The sequence below is a fragment of the Chelonia mydas genome, chromosome 7 (genome assembly GCF_015237465.2).
Source record: "Chelonia mydas isolate rCheMyd1 chromosome 7, rCheMyd1.pri.v2, whole genome shotgun sequence".
Lineage (NCBI taxonomy): Eukaryota > Metazoa > Chordata > Testudines > Cheloniidae > Chelonia > Chelonia mydas.
Window position 1 is genome coordinate 39,053,850 of NC_057853.1, and position 24,605 is coordinate 39,078,454.

General features: G+C 44.2%; 1 protein-coding gene across 1 annotated transcript in view; it reads right to left on the reverse strand.

The window, feature by feature from the left end:
* SLC6A11 (solute carrier family 6 member 11) overlaps positions 1-24,605 on the reverse strand; it is a 180,718-nt gene that overhangs the window by 19,779 nt on the left and 136,334 nt on the right. Inside the window, exons 9-11 of the mRNA XM_007055575.3 lie at positions 17,329-17,453; positions 13,994-14,106; positions 7,873-8,010 (exon numbers count right to left, since the gene is read on the reverse strand). Of these exons, the coding sequence (XP_007055637.1) occupies positions 7,873-8,010; positions 13,994-14,106; positions 17,329-17,453 (376 nt within the window). The remainder of the gene's footprint in view (positions 1-7,872; positions 8,011-13,993; positions 14,107-17,328; positions 17,454-24,605) is intronic.

Here is a 24,605-nt window from a genome sequence, read left to right on the forward strand (position 1 = left end):
ACAAGAAGTAGGACTGAGTGGATTTATAGGGTCTAAAGTTTTACATTGTTTTGTTTTTGAGTGCTGTTATATAACAAAAACATCTACATTTGTAAGTTGCACTTTCAGTACTTGTATGAGGTGAATTGAAAAACACTATTTCTTTTGTTTTATCATTTTATAGGGCAAATATTTGTAATAAAATAATAATATAAAGTGAGCACTGTACACTTTGTATTCTGTGTTGTCATTGAAATCAATATATTTGAAAATGTAGAAAAACATCCAAAATATTTAATAAATTTTAATTGGCATTCTATTGTTTAACAGTGCAATTAAAACAGATTAATTGTGATTAATTTTTTGAGTTAATCACGAGAGTTAACTGCGATTAATCAACAGCCCTAGTAGAAACATTTCATTTTGGCCAGTTTCATGAAACAGCATTCCATTTTGAAATTTTTCCAATTAAATACACACACCCAGGAAAGACACCCAAAAATGACCAAACTGAAACAAAAAACTCAAGAAGAAAATTGCTCTGAATCCACCATACAGTTTCTGTCCATTCAAAATGATTTTTGGGGGTGGGGGTGGGGGTGGGGGTGGAGAAGAGAGTTTCACTTTCACAAAAACAAAAATTAAAAATCAATTTTATGAGTTGCCATCTTAGGTTTCAAAAGGTGATAGAAGCTGCTGTAATATGCAAGCTCCATATGTCCTTTAGGACTAACCCAGGCTCAGCTGCTGGGGATCCCTTGCTTATGCTTAGAAATCTTGCCCTCCCAAAGTCAAGCAGCATAGAGCTACAGTTTCTCCTTGTTGGGGACTTTTATTCCCTTCCCCTAGAGCGCAAGCTGATGGAATGAGTCCATAAGCACATCTCCTCTTCATGGGTGTTGGGGTGTATGGGGAGCAATCAACAAAATCTTTGTTCTTTGATGTTTCACAATGGCTCATTTGGTTTCAGTGAGCCTTACTGTGGGAAGGGCCTAATACCTTCAGTGTTTTACATGAGTTAATGCTTCTTTCCTGTTTGGCGAGTTACCGTTACAGAGGTTTATAAGGCAAACACTAAGGCCAGGTCTACAAACTTTCACCGGCAGAACTACATCGCTCACAGATGTGAAAAATCTACACCTCTGAGTGATGCAGTTATAGTGACCTAACCCCCAGTGTAGACAGTGCTATGTCGACGGGAGGGCTTCCCCCATGAACACAGCTACTGCCTCTCACAGAGGTAGATATACTATGCTGGTGGGAGAAGCTCTCCTCTCAGCCTAGTAGCATCTTCACTGAAGTGCTACAGCAGCACACTTGCACCAGTTTAAGAGTAGACCTACCCTTAATATAACCTTATAACACAGGGTACAGATGTTATAAGTGAGATCAATATATGTAGCATCCTACAAGCATTTCATAAAATCTAAACACTAAACACATTCTTATAAACTTAACATCTGTTTTAAACAGTGCTAACACACAGGTGAGCCAGAATAATTTACAGCTATATATTGGCCAGTGTTCACGTGAGTCCTCAGGGCCTTGGCATCAGCTGGCACCTGGTCTGCCAATGTCACAGTACTTACTAAAGGAAAACATATTTATAGAAAGTATGGGGAAGACTCCTCTGTATATTTAAATAAGCAGTATCAGAGATTACCTGAAGCATCAAATCATTCTACTACTTTTCTGACCACGTCTGTGCAGAGACACAGCTTTAAGGAACTGGGAAATGTGAGAATGCTGTAAAGAAGGGCTAGATGTTGGAAGAACATTCTATAAGGTCTCTAACACAGAATTGGACCTTCAGGAAGCTTGAATTCAAGACCCACTCAAAAGCTCAGTTAAAAGAAACTCCAACACATCCCTAGTTGTCAGACAAAATGGGTTTCCTGATCTTTTAAGAACACCATTAGTACCACATTCTCAGAATCCTCTGAAATGCCCAGATTTGTGGATAGTTTCTAGATTTGAGCAGTAAGTCCACAAGTTCTGCTGATTATTCATCCTCTACAAGGCAAAACCTCTCAGGTTCCTTGCCAAGAGTCTCAGATGCTGTAGGTCGGCAGTTTGAGAGGATCCTGGCATAGACATTTCTCAAGGACTAGGAGATTCAGTGACACTGAACTGACATCATTAGGCGTTCGAGAGACTATGGCCTGGGCCACTACATTTCTTCTAACTGCTTGAGAACGTAGCATCTTAAATGCCCTATGTTGTGAGTTCTTTGCAGCAGAGTCTTTCCTTGATCAGGGCTTAGAAAGCACCCCAGAGGCAGTGGGCACTACTGTAAACCTCCAACATAAACCATGAATAATCCACAAAACTTCCCACTCCAGAAGCAAGTGAATTTCACTTGCTTAATTTAGTAGTTTTAACTTGTACTTTCTTCTTGTAGCATGGAGCTGCCAGTATGCCATGGAGGTCCAATCATTGCTTTTCATGCCACTGGCAGCCAAATCCAGAAGGAATCTTAAAGGATAGAGAGAGAATCACCTTCTTAACTACTTACAACTCTAGTAAGTTTTAGTGATGAACTTCCTCAGATAACCATTTGACTAGAATTGAATGGGGTCTTTCTGAGCTCCCTTGGAGGTGCACTGATTCTGGAAAATCCACTAATAAATCAAGATAATATGTAGTGTATAGAGGTGCATCACCATTATGGAATAGTTTCCACAACCAGTCACTATCATACAAAGTATTAGAGTCCCTGGCGGACAAATACTTGGTGCTTCCAGAAGAAATACACATTGTGAAAACTTTTTTGGGGCAACTGGACTAGAACCAGGAATGTGTGGCAGAATGCCCAACGGTGGGCCAGATCCTGAGAGAGTACTAAGGATTTCCTTTCTGTAAACAGATGATGAAGACGAGGGAGTCAAGCAGTTGGAAGGTTTGATCAGTATATGCAGATAATATCTCATATGAGTGGGCTATCAACAAGTCCTCTGTTACTTTTCTGTCACAGACTGGCCATCAGAGATACCATCAGACTTGTAAGAAAGCAAGGCACAGGAGAAACTATAAAGAGCATTGCCTGGAATTGGTAACTGGTCCACAATGTTGAGAAGTGCAGGAATATTGTGACCAGCTTCCCTGTAGAACGATGACATCTCTTTATCAGTAAGGCCTGGACCCTATGCAGAAATGGGCTTGCACATGGTTAGTCCTTCACTGCCAGCTTGCTGGTCCCAAAGAAGAAGGGGTGACAGAATGGAGGAAGATGAGAAATTTGGAAATTTCTGAGAAGACTCTCCCAGATAGTTCTAAGCACCCAACTGTCTGATGAGGATTTTTTATTTTCATTTGGAAGGCTTGAAAACTTTGGCAGGAAACTCTGTTCTAAGGGGAAAATGGTAAAAACTCAAGTAGTTCTCCCCATTCTCTGTCTTTCTTTTTTGGTCATGGCACCAAAGACTTGGGTTAACCACCTCAGAAACAGTAGCACAACCTTCGATCTCCTGGGTTACCCAGCCTCACAGTCATAAAGATTCTGCTACTTCTTCCACTAAAAATTTTGCTGGTGCCCCAGTCTCTGATCTGCCCCTTGAAGAAACAGGGAAGTGCCTTTTTGATGAAAAAAGCCCATATGTTTATAGATGTCAGGAATAAGGAGGAGGGAAGAGCAATACTAGGCATAAGCATTCAGGCTTGAAGCCCCTTGCTCAGACAATAATAGTTTGTGGGCTTTAAAGTCTTGCTGAAGAAGTTTTACAGCTACGTCACAAAACTGTGCCCTCTCTTTCCTTCATGCTGACAGTTTGGTGCAGGATCACTGCCATTCTGATTGTCCATTGGTGCTGGCAGGTCCATGGTGCGAGCAGCTAGATACTTCCTGCAATGTTGCTTGGGTGAAAGTTGCAGCCATATCTGGGATTTGTGTATGTATGTGAGGTGGGGTGGGAGGGAATATTCCAAAATTCCCTGGTCATAAGCAATAAAGATAATCTACATCAATGAATTCAGGCCAGCAATGGCCACTGCAAAATGGGCATTTGCTTGGCGGATTCGCTCCCGAGGCTGTCTGGAGGGCTGCTCCATTCCAAGTCCCCCAGCATCTAGAAACGGAGCGTAAAATTCACTCTTGAGCAATGAATTTAACATTAATTCCCAAATCACCCATTTAAAAGGTGCTTAGGCTTTGTGCCTGCTCTCTGCACAAAGGAGTGAAAGATTAGCTGGATGGGATGCTTTAGAGGCTGCTTCCATATCAGGCTCTGCCTGAGAATTCAGCACAACAGCACCACATGGTGCTCCTCGCTGCGCCGTGCAGCCAAACTCCCAGACAGCGACCGCAAGCTTGCAGCTGCCCGTCTGCTCCTTCTGCTTCTTCCCCAGTGCAGCACAGACTCCTACAACCCAGCACACACCGAAGAGACGTGTGAAAATGCTGCCATCTCTCTCCAGCCATGAGAAGGGGAGCCAGTGAGAGGTGGATTGCTTAACCTGGCACACTAGAGAGGCCCTACAAGTCAGCCCCAAGCAGCTGACCTGGCCCGCAGCTCTAACAAATCAGACAACCCGGTTGGGTGCTTCCTGACTCCCAAGCCCTAGGAGAGGAAATCTGGGGTTAGTACATGTGAGGAAGAGACAAAATTGGGGTTAGAACTGGCCATGGAGGAAGGGGGCACAGGTGCAATTCGGGAGCAGGTGCCATAAGGGAAGAATGGGTGCATGTTTAAGTCACTGCCCTGAAGCTCCGGTGACGTGGATTCAATGCCTGGCTCTGCTACAGACTTCCTGTGACCTTGGGCAAGTCACCTGAAGAAGGAAGCTTGAGAACCACTACTCAGTGTGCTTCCCAAGGGTCCGTGGAGGTATTCTGGACGGCTACGTTGTCTGTGAGCCACAATCCAGCCCATCATCCGCCTTTCAATTACAACACACACTGTATGCATGCTTATAGGGAAGTGAAACTAAGGAACTAAACAGTCCTCTGAAAATTTATAAAGTGTCTGGAAGTTATTTAGTGCCAAAAGAAATGAGAAACAGGAGTGATAATCAGCAGTGCCATCATGGGCTTTAGCGCACTGAGAACTCAGAATGAGCAGACTGACTTGACAGCCTGGATTCTCTCCACGCACCAAGGATTCACTCTGTGCTGTGAATTTATTTGGTTACCTTTAGCTTTTGCTGACGGTACCTTGTGGACATTAAAGAACAACTTCATGGTGTCACTCAAGTCAAGGATCAAAAAAGCCAAAGTGGACTAGAGCACAAAAGTACAAGCCTCCCAAGCTAATGTGTCAGCTGATATCAGAATGCGGGCAACTTCCCCAAACAGTGTACACTTGAACAGAGGCATTTAAACAACAGCAAAAATAATCCTTAACTGGTCACTACAGGGACTTTGTATTAGAGAATAATAAAACAATTTTTTAAAAATCACTTTTTTTCCAGCTATATTAAGCTAATAATTCCCTGACACATGGAACCATTAATTAGCCTAATAGCAGTAATTTGATTCAGTATGTTCTTCAAGTGTTGACATGCTGAGGCACAGACTCTGGATATCTGTTCCCTAACAAACTTGTCATTATCTGTAGAAAATGGCCAACTTCTAAAGCACTATCACTTTGTTATTCTTCCAAAGAAACTGAAAGGCTAAGAAATGGTAATTGATGGCCTCTCTCCTGATGTTTGCAACATTCTAAATCACATAATACATTAACGAACCTCTACTGCATATGCATAACTGCTCTTGGGTAGCTATTAATTTGTATTTTATTGGCTGCCTGGTTCAGTTGTAGTGTACTCAGTATTTTCACTGTATTTATAATTAGTTACAATACAGATAAGCTAGGACACATTGTAACAGAAGTGATCAAATAATGGTTTTACAGTAAAGCATCATGATTAATGTTGACATTCCAGTTGATCGGTTGAAAGTTTGCCAGAGGAATCGGATTAAGATAACCATTTCTAGTCAGATACAAGGGCAAATGCTATTTTTCCTTGGTTTACTGAGCATTATGAACTTTCCCAGTAGTTAGTAGGAGTTCTTATTAATACACCTGCTTTGAGTACATTAGACAGCAACCATAGCAACAGATTTATTAGCTGGTGACCTACTGAAGAACTGAGTGATATGTCTACACTGTAATTGGAGGTGTGATTGCAGCTCATGTAGGCATACCTGCGCTAGCTTTAATCTAGCTAGCAGAGCTAAAAATAGCAGCGAAGACCTAGTGGCACAGACTGTGGCATGGGTCAGCAACATAAATATGTACCCAGGCCTCCAGGCAGCTCACGCTGAAGCCTGTGCCACCATGTCTTTACTGCTGTTGTTTGCCATGCTAGCTAGAGTAAAGCTTGCATGCATATGCCTACCTGAGCTACAATCACACCTTTGACTTCAGTGTAGATATGCCCAGGGAGCAAATCAAGCTCATCCATTTTCTCCCAGTTCAAACATAACTTTACTTCCTGGAATGCCTTCAGTCTGTATTAGCATCATCAATGGATGCATTAGAAATGCCTAGATAGCCAGATTAAACAGACTAGATAAATCGAAACAAACACACACACAAAGAGTGGTGCCAACCAACATCCTTTAGGGATGGAAGTGATAGTATCCCTGGACCTGATCCAAAGCCCACTGTAGTCAATGGGAAAGCTCCCATTGTGGGCTTTGGAGTGGGCACCACCTGAAGAACACATAGTTATTGTTTCTGTGCATTGGTTTGGCCATGAGAACACTGAAATAATACACAGAGCGGACAAATATATCATTGCACAATCCAGAGCTACATGCAAACCAGAGGCTCTTATATGTACAAAGGCTGCAGCTCACCCTCCTGACCACCACACCTCCTTGCAGGAGAGTCAAGAGCAAGAAAAGGTCTCAGCCCCTAGCCATAGCCATGCAACTGCATCTCATCTCTGGGTCAGGGTCATTACTTCGTACTATTTCTGCGAGTGGTGTGTAACAGCGATGAAGACCTAGTGGCACAGACTCCGGCATGGGTCAGCAATGCAAATATGTACCCAGGTGGGACTCCTGCTTTGGGGAAGGAAGAGGATTAGGGAGGAGAGGAATGCTCAGCCTGACAGTGTATGGGTTAAAAGACAGTGAGGCTTTCTGTGTAAAAGAACTCACTGTCAGAGACTGTGAATCGAAGTAGGTTTTTAAAAACCCAAAACCCTTTCACTTTTCCCAAGATTTATTTATTGCTGTTATCTTGACCAGCCAGAGAGTAGATCTATATCATCTATATTCACTAAAGTAATAGCCATGACAAGCAAGAACACATTTACTATATGGTCAGTACCTGATTTGAGTGATGCCTTGAAGATATTTTTAATGTCAACAGGTTCCTTTAGCAGAACTTCAAAATGGCAAAACCAATTTGCAGCACATGGGGAATTCTGATCAGCGGGGCACTACTGAACAGGCGCTTAGAGCTGCATACCCAGGCCACAGTCCAACAAAGCACTGTGGCACATAGTGAACTTTAAGGACGTGAGTAGTCCCACTGACTTACAAGGGACTATACATGTGCTTAAATAAACCATGCGCTTAAGCTACCACTAATTTCATTTTTAGTTTTTCTCAGTTATATATACCACTGCTCTTATTCCCAAGAAGGTGGCTGGCTTTTCCTGGCTGTCAGTAACAAATACCCTCATATCTGATTGGTTCAGCCCAGAGTGATCAGGGAGAAACAACAATCCCTGTGGATGGATGGGAGGTGTAGAATAGATGGCCTGCCAATGGCTATGCATCACTGATTACAATATTTGCTGAGCTCCAGGTGCAGTTAAAGATTTAAACAAAAGTTAAGAACAGTCTCTTAAACGGTTTGTACACCTGGAGTATGTCATGGTTAAAAATAGCCAACTTGTTTCCTTGGCTGTACCTTTGAAATGAAACAAAGGGCATCTTACCTCTGTTAACATTATTAGGCCAACGAAGTATGACACAATCGAAAGAGCAAGAATCAACAGTTCCCTTCTGTATCCTCTTCTGAAAATCTTTGGGTACATATCCACCACAGCGGTCACAAGGCTTTCAACACACACAAACTGAAAGAAATAACAAAAAGCCCAAATAAGATACATATCTCTTCTACTCAGGGGAATTGGATTTGCTAAAAACCCCTTCAAGTTCCCTCCTATATTCTCATCAAAGAGAGAGGCTGAAAAACCCCCAAGGATACTGTTTAAAGTGAAGAACAAAATTTCAGAGTCAAAAAGTCCAAACCTATGGATTTTAAGGCCAAAGCCAAATTCCAAAAAGTAAAAACTATCATAATCTCAGAGTGAAATTCATTGTGGAGCACAGGCCCAGCACAATATTTAAGTCTTTAAAATATGTGCTTCAATGGGACTTAAATGGTGCCCCGAAGTTGAGATGAGTGTACATGAGGAATTGCACACTCAGTGCAACTGTGGAATTGTCACTTAAAAGAATAATAAGCAGCACTTAAGCAGCACTGTAATCTTCAAAGTGTTAAGCTATTTATCTTCAATAGCCTGCAGAGGTTGGTAAGTGTGTTTCTCTCCATTTTTACAGATGAAATAAAACTAAGCAGAGTGGTTAAATGTCCCAGCACAGGCCAGACAATGTGTCACTGAAAGAACTGACAGCAGAACTCAGAAGTTCGTAATTTCCAGTCCCTTTTGCATTCTGCTACATCAAGTTGCGTCTTGGAAATGTGTAGACCTTATGAAACATTAATTTTAATGATCTGAAGTGCAGTACAAAACAAAACACCATATAGCTTCACTGTACAGCATACAATCAGACTTATTTCCTGAATCAGATACGCAGATTACTTAGATACTATGACAGGTTTCAGAGTGGCAGCCATGTTAGTCTATATCAGCAAAAACAACAAGGAGCCCTTGTGGCACCTTAGAGACTAACAAATTTATTTGGGCATAAGCTTTTGTGGGCTAAAACCCATTTAATCAGATGCATGGAGTGAAAAATACAGTAAGCAGTATATATATTACAGCACATCAAAAGATGGGAGTTGCCTTACCAAGTGCGGGGGGTCAGTGCTAACGAGGCCAGTTCAATTAAGGTGGAAGTAGCCTATTCTCAACAGTTGACAAGAAGGGGTGAATATCAAGAGGGGTGACTATCCGGTTTGGAAAATTATTTTTGTAGTGCTAACAAGGTCAATGCAATGAAGGTTTCAGAGTAACAGCCGTATTAGTCTGTATTCGTAAAAAGAAAAGGAGTACTTGTGGCACCTTAGAGACTAACCAGTTTATTTGAGCATGAGCTTTCGTGAGCTACAGCTCACTTCATCGGATGCATAGCATATCGTGGAAACTGCAGAAGACATTATATACACACAGAGACCATGAAACAAAACTTCCTCCCACCTCACTCCCCCGCTGGCAACAGCTTATCTAAAGTGATCCTCAAGTAGAGCCATTTCCAGCACAAATCCAGGTTTTCTCACCCTTCCCCCCCCCCCACACACACACATACAAATTCACTCTCCTGCTGGCAACAGCCCATCCCCCTTTGAAACCCCTCTTTATAATGCGCATGATAATCAAGGTGGGTCACCTCCAGCACTAATCCAGGTTTTCTCACCCCCCCACACACACACCCCCCCTTTTTTCCAAAAACCACACACACAAACTCATTCTCCTGCTGGCAACAGCTCATCTTACAATGTGCACAGCAATAATCCAAGTTTAACCAGAGCGTCTTGGGGGGGGGGGGTTTGCAGGAAAAAAAACAAGGGGAGACAGGCTACCTTGCATAATGACTTAGCCACTCCCAGTCTCTATTCAAGCCCAAATTAATAGTATCCAATTTGCAAATGAATTCCAATTCAGCAGTTTCTCGCTGGAGTCTGGATTTGAAGTTTTTTTGCTTTAAGATAGCGACCCTCATGTCTGTGATTGCGTGACCAGAGAGATTGAAGTGTTCTCCGACTGGTTTATGAATGTTATAATTCTTGACATCTGATTTGTGTCCATTTATTCTTTTACGTAGAGACTGTCCAGTTTGACCAATGTACATGGCAGAGGGGCATTGCTGGCACATGATGGCATATATCACATTGGTGGATGTGCAGGTGAACGAGCCTCTGATAGTGTGGCTGATGTTGTTAGGCCCTGTGATGGTGTCCCCTGAATAGATATGTGGGCACGGTTGGCAACGGGCTTTGTTGCAAGGATAGGTTCCTGGGCTAGTGGTTCTGTTGTGTGGTATGTGGTTGTTGGTGAGTATTCGCTTCAGGTTGGGGGGCTGTCTGTAGGCAAGGACTGGCCTTTCTCCCAAGATTTGTGAGAGTGTTGGGTCATCCTTCAGGATAGGTTGTAGATCCTTAATAATGCGTTGGAGGGGTTTTAGTTGGGGGCTGAAGGTGACGGCTAGTGGCGTTCTGTTATTTTCTTTGTTAGGCCTGTCCTGTAGTAGGTGACTTCTGGGAACTCTTCTGGCTCTATCAATCTGTTTCTTCACTTCCGCAGGTGGGTATTGTAGTTGTAAGAATGCTTGATAGAGATCTTGTAGGTGTTTGTCTCTGTCTGAGGGGTTGGAGCAAATGCGGTTGTATCGCAGAGCTTGGCTGTAGACGATGGATCGTGTGGTGTGGTCAGGGTGAAAGCTGGAGGCATGTAGGTAGGAATAGCGGTCAGTAGGTTTCCGGTATAGGGTGGTGTTGATGTGACCATCATTTATTAGCACTGTAGTGTCCAGGAAGTGGATCTCTTGTGTGGACTGGACCAGGCTGAGGTTGATGGTGGGATGGAAATTGTTGAAATCATGGTGGAATTCCTCAAGGGCTTCTTTTCCATGGGTCCAGATGATGAAGATGTCATCAATATAGCGCAAGTAAAGTAGGGGCGTTAGGGGACGAGAGCTGAGGAAGCGTTGTTCTAAATCAGCCATAAAAATGTTGGCATACTGTGGGGCCATGCGGGTACCCATAGCAGTGCCGCTGATCTGAAGGTATACATTGTCCCCAAATGATGATTGATGATTGATGATTGATATTCTATCTACTACCCAAGATCCATAAACCTGGAAATCCTGGGCGCCCCATCATCTCAGGCATTGGCACCCTGACAGCAGGATTGTCCGGCTATGTAGACTCACTCCTCAGGCCCTACGCTACCAGCACTCCCAGCTACCTTCGAGACACCACTGACTTCCTGAGGAAACTACAATCCATTGGTGATCTTCCTGATAACACCATCCTGGCCACTATGGATGTAGAAGCCCTCTACACCAACATTCCACACAAAGATGGACTACAAGCCATCAAGAACACTATCCCCGATAATGTCACGGCTAACCTGGTGGCTGAACTTTGTGACTTTGTCCTTACCCATAACTATTTTACATTTGGGGACAATGTATACCTTCAGATCAGCGGCACTGCTATGGGTACCCGCATGGCCCCACAGTATGCCAACATTTTTATGGCTGATTTAGAACAACGCTTCCTCAGCTCTCGTCCCCTAACGCCCCTACTTTACTTGCGCTATATTGATGACATCTTCATCATCTGGACCCATGGAAAAGAAGCCCTTGAGGAATTCCACCATGATTTCAACAATTTCCATCCCACCATCAACCTCAGCCTGGTCCAGTCCACACAAGAGATCCACTTCCTGGACACTACAGTGCTAATAAATGATGGTCACATCAACACCACCCTATACCGGAAACCTACTGACCGCTATTCCTACCTACATGCCTCCAGCTTTCACCCTGACCACACCACACGATCCATCGTCTACAGCCAAGCTCTGCGATACAACCGCATTTGCTCCAACCCCTCAGACAGAGACAAACACCTACAAGATCTCTATCAAGCATTCTTACAACTACAATACCCACCTGCGGAAGTGAAGAAACAGATTGATAGAGCCAGAAGAGTTCCCAGAAGTCACCTACTACAGGACAGGCCTAACAAAGAAAATAACAGAACGCCACTAGCCGTCACCTTCAGCCCCCAACTAAAACCCCTCCAACGCATTATTAAGGATCTACAACCTATCCTGAAGGATGACCCAACACTCTCACAAATCTTGGGAGAAAGGCCAGTCCTTGCCTACAGACAGCCCCCCAACCTGAAGCGAATACTCACCAACAACCACATACCACACAACAGAACCACTAGCCCAGGAACCTATCCTTGCAACAAAGCCCGTTGCCAACTGTGCCCACATATCTATTCAGGGGACACCATCACAGGGCCTAACAACATCAGCCACACTATCAGAGGCTCGTTCACCTGCACATCCACCAATGTGATATATGCCATCATGTGCCAGCAATGCCCCTCTGCCATGTACATTGGTCAAACTGGACAGTCTCTACGTAAAAGAATAAATGGACACAAATCAGATGTCAAGAATTATAACATTCATAAACCAGTCGGAGAACACTTCAATCTCTCTGGTCACGCAATCACAGACATGAGGGTCGCTATCTTAAAGCAAAAAAACTTCAAATCCAGACTCCAGCGAGAAACTGCTGAATTGGAATTCATTTGCAAATTGGATACTATTAATTTGGGCTTGAATAGAGACTGGGAGTGGCTAAGTCATTATGCAAGGTAGCCTGTCTCCCCTTGTTTTTTTTCCTGCAAACCCCCCCCCCCAAGACGCTCTGGTTAAACTTGGATTATTGCTGTGCACATTGTAAGATGAGCTGTTGCCAGCAGGAGAATGAGTTTGTGTGTGTGGTTTTTGGAAAAAAGGGGGGGTGTGTGTGTGGGGGGGTGAGAAAACCTGGATTAGTGCTGGAGGTGACCCACCTTGATTATCATGCGCATTATAAAGAGGGGTTTCAAAGGGGGATGGGCTGTTGCCAGCAGGAGAGTGAATTTGTATGTGTGTGTGTGTGGGGGGGGGGGAAGGGTGAGAAAACCTGGATTTGTGCTGGAAATGGCTCTACTTGAGGATCACTTTAGATAAGCTGTTGCCAGCGGGGGAGTGAGGTGGGAGGAAGTTTTGTTTCATGGTCTCTGTGTGTATATAATGTCTTCTGCAGTTTCCACGATATGCTATGCATCCGATGAAGTGAGCTGTAGCTCACGAAAGCTCATGCTCAAATAAACTGGTTAGTCTCTAAGGTGCCACAAGTACTCCTTTTCTTTTTACGAATCCAATGAAGGTAGACATTGCCCAGTTCCAACAGCTGACAAGAAGGTGTGAGTATCAGCAGAGGGAAGATTACTTTTTGTCGTGATCCATCCACTTCCAGTCTTTAATCAGGCCTAATTTGATGGTGTCCAGTTTGCAAATTAATTCCAGTTCTGCAGTTTCACATTGGAGTCTGGTTTTGAAGTTTTTTTGTTGAAGAATTGCCACTTTTAAGTCTGTTATTGAGTGTCCAGGGAGATTGACGTGCTCACCTACTGGTTTTTGAATGTTACAATTCTTGATGTCTGATTTGTGTCCATTTATTCTTTTGCGTAACGACTGTCCGGTTTGGCCAATGTACATAACAGAGGGGCATTGAGGCACTCATTACCGTACAATATGTCTGGTGAAGCAACTCTTGTGCAATTTTTCTATAATTACATAGACTTGGGCAATGGCTATAGTGTTGTCACTTTGCTGCATTATCTATTTACATTTTTCTTGCCATCATATCTTGAAATATGAAGGTATAGCATAAGCACTTTCATTTTCAGTATCTTCTCCTCAGTGATCAAAATTGCTTGCATGTTGGTTTGAAAAGAAACACATACCATTGTCATTGTTTTACAATTAGTGGACTTGAACAGTATTGTAAATTCTAACTGAATGTTGATGAAATTGCATACCATCCTCACATTAATATTAAAAGCAGAACTCAGATGAATCATTGCTTATAATTAATAATAAAGGAATCTTCAATATTGTACAGGTTTGCTTCTTTTTTTTAAATCAAATAAGAAACTTGAAATAGAGGCTTTAAACAGTGCCAGATCCTCATCAGGTACAGAGTGGCATAGCTCCCTTGACATTAAAGAAGCTATGCAGCTGTACATATGCTGATAATCTGACCCAACATTTCTTTTAAGTGATGTTTGATTCATACCTGACTATCTAATCCAAGGAATATTAGCATCATGAAAAACAAAGCTGCCCATAGAGGAGAAAGAGGCATCATGGTGACAGCTTTTGGGTAGGCAATGAATGCAAGTCCCGGTCCTGAAAAGGAAGCAAAGAAATGCAATTGCTTATACTTTAACATTCCTCATGTGATAAATCAGATGTGAAGAGCTAAATAAAAGAGAGCATGCTAGACTTCAATTAAAAATGCACTGCTATAAATGCTTTAGCAACTGTTGGATGTGGGGGGACGTACTCTCCACCAGCCTTATACCAGGCACAGATTACTTCCCTTGAAACGTCAGCTCAGCTGTGCCAGATGGCTGATTGCAGGGGCAGAATGAAGGCTCCCCCCACTTCCTCCCCACACGTGCAGCACTGGGGTGAGGGGGTTGTGGTTCTATAGAGACAGCTCTGTTCCTTGCACCCTCTGGCTCCCCTGTGCAGGCGAACAGCCAGGGTCACCATTTGGCGGTAGCGATTCTGTGATAACCTTGCTCAGCATTAAAAGAACAATTTGTCTGAAACTGTACCGAGTGGCACCATGGCAAGTGTTAAGAACTGCATGTCGGAAGCCATTTGCAGCACACAGCAAGCACAACTTCTGTTGGTCCCGCAAAACCTACGAACATTGCTATGTAGCCTTGAGTGCCATCTGCTGGCACATTATGTATTAAGTAACCTATATACAGACATCTTTTTTATAGAACAGCTTGAACAGCAATGATCCCTTCTCCAGCCTAGCTAAATGTCCACCTGCTCTCTCCCTCATGCTGTTTTTCACCAACATCTCGACATTTCCTTCTGCTCAGTCTATCTCTTGTCCTCACCCTTCCGCTATTGCAGTCTCTTGCCTCATTAAACTATTCACCCATTCACTCTTGCCTCATTAAACCACAGACACAAAGCTAGTGCAGCACTTATGCATTCCTGCAATGATAGCAGAGATAGTGCTGCTATAATCAGACCATGAGCATACTACAGCTATTTCACTTAATATGGTATTTTATAAGCCCCTGTAATTTCCAGTGGCATTTCTATTCTGTTAGCCTTGCACTATCTAGTTTAGTCATTCTAAACCAGTCAACCTAGGGAAAAAAATAACATATATTTGCCATAGCAATATCAGTGAATGTTACTAGCTATACAGGTTTCTTGTTATACTTGACCCAGTTCCTTAAATTCATTTTCCGTCCATTTCTCCTTCTGACCAATCCATCATTAGACCATTTCTCCTCCTGGAGAGACCCAACATTCACATTGTTCTGACTGGGTGCTAAGTGATCCTTAGAGAGTCCGTGGCTTTCCAGACCTAGAACAAGAACTACTACACTGCCAGTCTTAGTTGAGATTCCTCCTACAAGTTAAGCCCAAGCAACAATACTTGGTGAAATGTAGAGAGAGAATCGTCCAGTAATCTTGAAAATCTCATGGGCTCAGCATAGTAAACAAAGACGCTCTTTTCTGGATGGTATAGGCATCAACCAAATCCCCTAACTGCATATTTCCTGATGAATGATCATTGATAGCATTAAGAGATGCAATCAACTGTTAGAAATATAGAGCCAGATCCTCAGCAGGTATAAATCATAGAATCACAGAAATGTAGGGCTGGAAGGGACCTCGACAGATCAACTAGTCTATCCCCTCATGCTGAGGCAGAACCAAGTATAGTAGATCATCCCTGACAGATGTTCATCTAACCTGTTCTTAACAGCCTCCAAAGACAGGGATTACACAGCCTCCTTTGGAAGCCTGTTCCAGTGCTTAACTATCCTTATAGTTAGAAATTTGTTCTTAATATCTAAAATCAATCTCCTTCGCTGCAGATTAAGCCTATTACTTCTTGTCCTACCTTCAGTGGGCTTGAAGAACAATTGATACCCATCCTCTTTATAACAGCTCTGAACATATTTGAAGACAGTTATTATGTCCCAACTCAGTCATCTTTACTCAAGACTAAACATGCCCGTTTTTTTAAATCTTTCCTAATAGGTGAGGTTTCCTAAACTTTTTATCATTTTTTTCTCTCCTCTGGACTCTGGCCAATTTCTCCACATCTTTCCTGAAGTATGGTGCCCAGACCAAACACAGTGCTCCAGCTGAGGCCTCACCAGTGCTGAATAGAGTAGAATTACCTCCTGTGGCTTACTTACATCACTCCTCTTAATGTGCCCCAGAATGATATAAGCCTTTTTAACAACTGCATCATTTAACATTGTTGATTCATATCCAATTTGTAACCCACAGATCCTTTTCAGCAGTACCATTGCCTCACCAGTTAATCCCCATTTTGTAGTGGTGCATTTTATTTTTTTCTTCCTAAGAGTAGTACTTTGCACTTGTCTTTATTGAATTTCATCTTGTTGATTTCAGACCAATTCTCCAGTTTGTCAAGGTGGTTTTGAATTCTAATCCTGTCCTTCAAAGTGCTTGCAACCCCTCCCAGCTTGGGCCAGCCTCAAAAATGTTAAGCATACTTTCCATTCCATTATCCAAGTCGTTCATGAAAATATTGGATAGTACCAGACCCAGGACAGACCCAGGTGGGACCCCACTAGATATATTCCCCCCGCCCCAATAACTACTCTTTCAATATGGTCTTTCAAGAAGTTGTGCACCCACCATATAGTAATTTCATCTACACCACATTTCTCTAGTTTGCTTATGAGAACTTCATGGTATCAATCAATTTGTTCAGCAGGACTTCAGTGGACCTACAAAGATTTGCCCCAGTTGAGGATCTGGCTTGTAGCTCTTTTGATAATGATAAAACTGATTATTTTATAAAAAGAAGCAAGCAATTCAGTATATTTTGGTCCATCTAATTTACAAGAAATCTGAATGATTTCTTATATGGAAAGTTTGTGGAGAATTATCTCATCTATATAGCTCAACCAGGGTGGGACAAAAGTAGACAGGATGAGAGGCCAGAGTGGGTTGTGGAGATAATGTACTGGAAATTCCCCATGACAATCCTTGGCTGTCCAATTATAGCAACTTGTTGGCACAATGTAGCCAGGATTTGGCCTCTTAACTTCCTGGATTTTGCTGCTTTCTATGATAATTTTACTGTTATTCACACATAGATATGTGACCACAAAAGTATTACATTGATACCAGTGCACATTTTACAAGCAGTCATTCTAATTAGTAGCATTGCCGTTAAATAACAGTATCTTTCTAAACTGTACACAATGCAGCCTGGATCAATGTTAACCTATCTAATTACTGGAGAGCAAGAGAGTATCCCGACAAACTTTATGAACACCAACAATCATGCATATGTATACCCACATGAAATCTTCTTATGAAACTTACCTGATTCTGCAACTTCTGCTATGGGCACCCCTTGTTCATAAGCCATGAAACCAAGGACTGAAAAGATAGCAAAACCAGCAACAAAGCTTGTGCCACTGTTCAAGCAGCAGAGCATAATGCAGTCCCTGAAAAATAAGCCAAAAACCTTCATTTTATCTTTAGCGGCTGGGGTTTTTTTTAAACCAGACTTCACAGTAAAACAAACATAACCCAAAACTCCGGAGACACATCATTAAGCTCTAATCCTGCAAATACTTATGCATGTGAATAATCTTATTCCCAAGAATAGTCACACTGATAAATTTACTCATGTGTATACCTGTCAGCAGGATGATGGCTTCCAACTCTTGCTGTAATTGTAGCTGGTTAAATATGAAGTCTGTTGTTCCTACCCCATTCTTTTTGTTTCTTTTTTTTTTCAGTAAAACCGTAAAAAGATGTGGAAGAAATGGACACCTCAAAAGGTTTGGATGACAATTCACTTCATTAGCTTTCTAGAATGCATTTTATTCCTGAGGATCCCAAAGCCCTTTATAAATTATACATGTACAGCAGTCACTTGCCACCAAGAAGAAGCCATACTGGGATGAAAATGACAGAGGCATAAATGCCTAGTGAAAAATATAGCAAAGGACTCTGGAGCAAAGCCCTAGTCTTACAAAATGTGCCATGAGATCTTCAATGGTGTAGACATGACATTAGTCAATATTTCAGTATATAAAGCAAATAATTATCTGTTCCAGTCCAATGACCGTTTGGTGACTTTCCTAAAATGACAATTGTGGCCAGGTCCCCAGTGGATCAGCAATAGAACTATGCCAATTTACACCTGCTGAGAATCTGGCCTCCAGTCTGTTTCAGAATCAAATCTATTTCTTAGATGTCCTCATCACAAAAATCACCACTGAGGCCCTTCTTGGCAGCCTCAGAAAAGTCTAGGGATGGAATGAGCCTAGAGAGTGATCTGTTTTCTCACACCCTACATGTGATCCCTCAATATCAGAGTTGAGGTTTTTAATGGGGTGGTGTGGGGAAATATTTCACTAACATGTGAAATGTCACAATAGTAAACCACATTTAAAAGAGAGAAAATCCTTTGGGAAAATGTGTTATATTTGCTCAAAGCTCAGCTGAGAAACCTTGTTCACCCTATTTTCAGATAGCACTTTAGCCTTGATGAGTGCTAAGGCAGATATGACTTATCATGACATCCACTCTTTTAAGAGCCATTTGCTGTGAGAAATGGTTATGTAGTTGAGAATCTACTAGCCTAAGATTTCTGACTGAAAGTGAATTAGGATCCTCAAAGATCGATGCACACACGGCAAGCCAGAATCTCTGCCAGACCTCTGCCTTCTCCTGATTTTCTCAGCACTATAGGGATCTGAGAAGCAGGCCTTCTACAAGCACAGATGACCCAGATAAATGTCTAAAAGGTTTCGTTTCTGCATAATTAATGCCACACAACTTTCTCACAGTTTCATGGGGCCTTCCTGAAACCATTCAGATAATTAGTATATGTTCTCCAAGCCCTGGAGTTTATTTAATCACATACAACAAATATATCAAAACTTATTTGCCAATCTCTCTAAAACTTATTTGCCAATCTCTCTTCTTTCCTTTTTCTCAAAGATTTTTATCCTACCATCATTCCTCACTGATCAGTCTTCAAGTTTATGATTACTTTGATAATCTCTCCATATTTCCTGATGTCTGTTTCATAGACTATCCTGTATTTAATTGCAGCAATAGATAACACTAAGTGCTTAGGTATTGCCTATGAGCCATAAATCTCAAAGCATGGTACAAAGGTGAATATTAGCGTCCCCATTTTAGAGATGGGAAAACAGAAGCACAGAGAGGGTGGCTTGTCCAACATCACACCGCAAGTCTATGTCACAGCTAGGAATAGAACCCAGCTGCCCTGGCCCCCTGCCTGAGTCTATCTCCACTGGGCAACACTGCCTTTCACATCTGGCCTCTCTAACACCATCTCGACATCAGGCTGAGTGGACTTTTTTCAAATTGGTTCTGACAATCACTTGAATTCTACCTTGTTATTCATTTATTTTTAATATCGTGTACATGCCTGTGTTTATAGAAAGCCATCCAGTCATACATTGTGAATGGTGGTATTATGCCCCCAGGTACTGGCTCAGAAAATCAGTAATTACCACTGGAACTGTTTGATACTTTTCAAAGAAATCAAAGAAGGAATACACTGAAAAGCAGTTTCTCTCGGCTTCTGTCTCCAGGGTGGGAGCACTGTGTACTGTGCATACTTGGAAGTGTACAGACTGAAGGGGCACTTCACAAGCAATTCTTTTCAGTTTACTCAGACACTGAGTTGATCACTCTGGAGAGAGCCCAATCTAGGCTCTCTCACCTGGAGGGAAAAGGCAACTCAGTGCACAGCCTTTGGTGGAGGATGGAAGAAATAAAGATGACATTTGGGGGAATTCCCCCAAGAGGAATTCCTCCAAAAGGGAAAAAAATCAATTTATTTAATTAACAAGAAGTACTTGGAATACATTTCTCAAAATATATTTCATCTTCAAGACTAAAGAACACTTTTGCACTTGGATTATTATTATTTATTATATATCCTAAGAAGTCATAAGTATTTGTGGTGCTTTACATACAAACAAGAAACATAATGGGCTAGATGCTTAGCGATGGAAATCAATTTTCACCAGATTGCAAATGTAAAGTTCCATCAGCTGTGGATCTGGGCCAAGGTCCCAACTGGAGGACTTTCCAGTTCTTCTTCATCTGGATCATAACTTGTACTATGTAGAATACAGCCCACAGAACTACCATAAAACAAAACACACACCTATCTTTAATCAATGCACATCTTCCCTGAATCTAAAAAATGAGAAAGGAGCTAATTGGACACTCAACCTAGTTAGTAAGCCTGATTGTCTATACATATACATTGGACGGGGCAGCGAGTTATATGGGCCCGTGGTGTTCGGGCTCCAGCAATATTCAGGGCCCAGAGGCCTGGCTCCACCAATGTTCGGGGCCTGGTGCCCCCCGCGTGCCTCCCAGGGGCCCCGTCCCTGCCTCTCCCCTGCAGCACTATGCTGTCTCCACTCTGCTGGCTCCTGGCATCAACTGCTGCCGCATGGTCCTAGTGCCCCCCCATTCCACAGTGGCAGGGCAGGCTGCCCTTACCCTGCCCTTCCACCTCGGACCCTTCCCTTTTCCGGAGGGACCCTCCACCAGCACAGGGGGCCCCCCTTCCTGCTCCTGCCCCACGCTGGGCAAGGGGCAGCCACATCCCTCACCCCAAGTCAGGCTACAGTGAGGGGCAGCAGCAGGGGAGGAGGCCCCATGTGATGGCAGCCCTCCCCCCCACCAGCACCCACCACAGGGGAGGCGAGGGGACTTCCTGGACCTGAGAGGGGCTCTAGGAGCATGTGCAGTGGCAGTGGTGGGGATGAATGTGCTGCCGGGGAGAGAGGGGGGCCTTCCCCCTGCAGCAGAGCTCACTGCTGCCAGTGGGGAGAGGGCTGGGGGGAGTCCTCCCCTCTGGCCCTAGCCCTGGGGGCAGCCTGCCTGCACCCCAAACTCATCCCCAGCCCTGCCCCACCCCCGAGTCCGCACCCCCAGCCAGAGCCCTCATCTCCCCTGCACCCTAACCCTCTGTCCTAGCCCTGAGCCCCCTCCCACACTCCAAACCCCTCATCCCCAGCCCCACCTCACAGCCCTCACTCCTGCACCCCTCCCTCAGCACCCCCTCCTACCCCCAAACTCCCTCCCAGAGCCTGTACCCCTCATCCCCTCCTACACCCCCAGCCCAGAGCCTGCACCCAAACTCCGTCCCAGAGCCTGCACCTCTCACCCCCTTCCCACTCACCCTCTCCTGCCCCCAAACTCCCTCCCAGAGCCTGCACCCCAGCCCTCTGCACTCCCTACCAGAGCCTGCACCCCTCACCCCCTCCTGCACCCCCACCCCTTGCCCCAGCCCAGAACCTACAACCAAACTCCATCCCAAAGCCTGCACCCCTCACCCCCTGCCCCAGCCCGGAGCCTGCACCCAGCACCCAAACTCCAACCCAGAGCCTGCACCCCAGACCCCCTCCCCCACTCAAACTCCCTCCCAGAACCCAACCTCTCACCCCTTCTGCATCCAAACTCCCTCCCAGAGCCTGCATCCCAATACCCTGCCCCAGCCCAGGGCCTGGACCCCAGACCTCCTCCCCCCACCCAAACTCCCTCCCAGAGCCTTAGGCAGGTGGGGAGCAGAGTTTGGGGCTGCAGGTTCTGGGCACCACCAAAATTTCTACAAACCTGCCACCCCTGACATTGGAAACATTAACCTTCGGGTTTGTGTTTAGATTTAATCTATCTATGCTTTCCTACCAAGCCTATCATCACAGTATCGGACCACCTTTTATTGAGTGTCTCAGGCACATTTGACCACATTTGGGAAACAAACAGTCATTCTGAAGAATTCCCTGAATTTAAAGTTGCAAATCTAAGTCTTATTACATTGTCACGTAACATATGCTGCCATATTCAGGTATACAAAACTCTTAGGACTGAGCGGAGATATTAAGTAGCTTATGTGACATGGACAGAGGTGGTGGGTGGATCAAAAAGACATGAAAAAAACCCCAAATCTACATATATCCCATTTTCTCAACTCCACAGGAGCACTAACCAAACACAACAGATGTATTTGTTCTGATTCACAGTTACATTGCTCAAGTTTTGTGCCACTGTAACTGCACTGAAATCAATGGCGTTATACTGAAGTACGATTTCGGGAACACAGCATGAATATTACACTGACCTAAAGGACTCAAACCCAAAAATCTTCTGCATCCTCAAGCCTCAAAACTTTCTGGGTGCGAGTGGCTCCCTGCCAAGATCTGCTCACCCTCATGCAATCAGCCTTGGCCCACGAGATCCCTCCATTGAGCAGGAATCCATAGTTAAGGAATCCCATCATAGCTAAGATGGGGTAACTGAGTGTACATATGTCCCCCTGGGCCTCCAAGAACTACAGCCTATAGCATGTCATGATCCTCCTCGGCAGGACATTTTGGCCACTTTAAAACTCAGCACCTCATCTCTTGTGTTTTCTGGTGGCCTTTCACATGGGCCACAGTGCAGGTCTATGTGGCTTCTAGCAATGTGTATGGCCGCTCCAAGGTGCCACACAGAAAACCCCTTGGACTCCTGCAACCCCTTGAGACTCTACCTGGCCCCTGGACAGTCATTGCCTTAGATTTAGTAGTAGAACTACCCAAGTCCAGTGGGTTCATGACCATTCTGACAGTAGTGGACCACCTCACAAAGATGGTACACTTCATCCCCTGCATTGGCCTACTCTCCACCTTGCTCTGGGTGGATGAAATTGGTCTGCCTCCATGGCCTCCCAGAGCCCATTGCCTCCAGCCCCAATGCACAATTTATCCCATTTCTGGTGAGAAACTCTTCGGATTGTAGGTATCTGTTCCTGCCTCTTCTCTGTCTAATATCCTCAGACAAAGGGTCAGACAGAGAGAACCAACCTATTCCTGGAGCACTATATTTGATGCTACATAGACTTCCACCAGAATGACTGATCCTTGCTGCTATCTCATGTAGAGTTTGTGCACAATAACACAGAACATGCGTCTATGGGGCAAAGCCCGTTTTTTTAAAACTACAGGTTCCACCCTCAGTTCTACCCAGAGCTACCCACAGCCTTGGACTGGATAAAACAGAGACATTAAAACCAAGATGACCTAAAAGTTCACCTGGAGGATGCCCAGAAGAGCTACAAACAATATGTGGATTGCCAACAACAGGAGAGTCTGGCTCTTGATGAAAAACCAACACACGAACAGGCCACCTCGTAAATTGATTACCAGTTCCTTAGCCCCTACCAAGTTTGCCAGCAAATTAACCCAGTCACCTTTGAACTAGACTTGCCCCATTCTCACTGAACACACCTAGTTTTCTACATATCACTCCTGAAGCCACACATTCAGGAACCATTCTCTCACCGCACTGATACATAAGAACAGCCATCCTGGGTCAGACCAAAGGTACATCTAGCTCACTACCCTCGTCTTCCAACAGTGGCCAATGCCAGGTGCTTCAGAGGGAATGAACAGAACAGGTAATCATCAAGTGATCCATCACCTGTCGCCCATTCCCAGCTTCTGCCAAACAGAGGCTAGGGACACCATCCCAGTCCACCCCGGCTAATAACCATTGATGGATTGATGGCCCTCTCCTCTATGAACTTATCTAGTTCTTTTTTGAACCCTGTTATAGTCTTTGCCTTCACTAATTCCTCTGGCAAGGAGTTCCACTGGTTGACTGTGCGTTGTATGAAAAAATACTTCCTTTTGTTCATTTTAAATCTGCTGTCAATTAATTTCATTTGGTGACCCCATATTTCTTGTGTTATGAGAAGGAATAAATAACATTTCCTTGTTTACTTTCTCCACACCAGTCATGATTTTATAGACCTCTGTCATATCCCCCCCTTCGTCATTTCTTTTCCAAGCTGAAAAGTCAGTCTTATTAATCTCTCCTCATATGGCAGCCGTTCCATCCCCCTAATCACTTTTGTTGTCCTTTTCTGAACCTTTTCCAATTCCAGTATATCTTTTTTGAGATGGGGCGACCACATCTGCACGCAATATTCAAGATGTGGGCGTACCATGGATTTATATAGAGGCAATATGCCATTTTCTGTTTTATTATCTATCCCTTTTTAATTATTCCCACCATTCTGTTTGCTTTTTTGACTGCTGCTGCATGTTGAGTGGATATTTTCAGAGAACTATCCACAATGACTCCAAGGTCTCTTTCTTGAGTAGTAACAGCTAATTTAGACCCTGTAGGGAGCCAGGGTGGCTCCCCTCCGAACCAGAGGGTAAAGAGCCACCCTTTCAGCCGGAGTGGGCGGGGCCAGGCCAAGCTTCCGCCAATCCCCGGAACGGGAAGGGTGGGACAGGAAGTACAAAGGGCGGGGCCCTCTGCCCAGTGAAGAGAGCACCAGGGAGGGAGACAGACACAGGGTGCTCCCTTGTGATCCTGCTGCTGACACAGGCGAAGCCCTGGGCAAGGAGGAGCTTGACCGGGAGGAAGGCCTGTGGCAACCAGGGCTGCCAGCCGCTGAATACCCAGAGGACCTGGAGGGGCCTGACTGCAGCCCGGGCCAGCGTGAGTCCGATACCGAGGGGGAGCGGGAGTGGCCCGCAGCAGAATACTCGGACGAGATGGAGGGACCGGAGCTGCCCGCAGCGGAATACCCGGAGGAGATG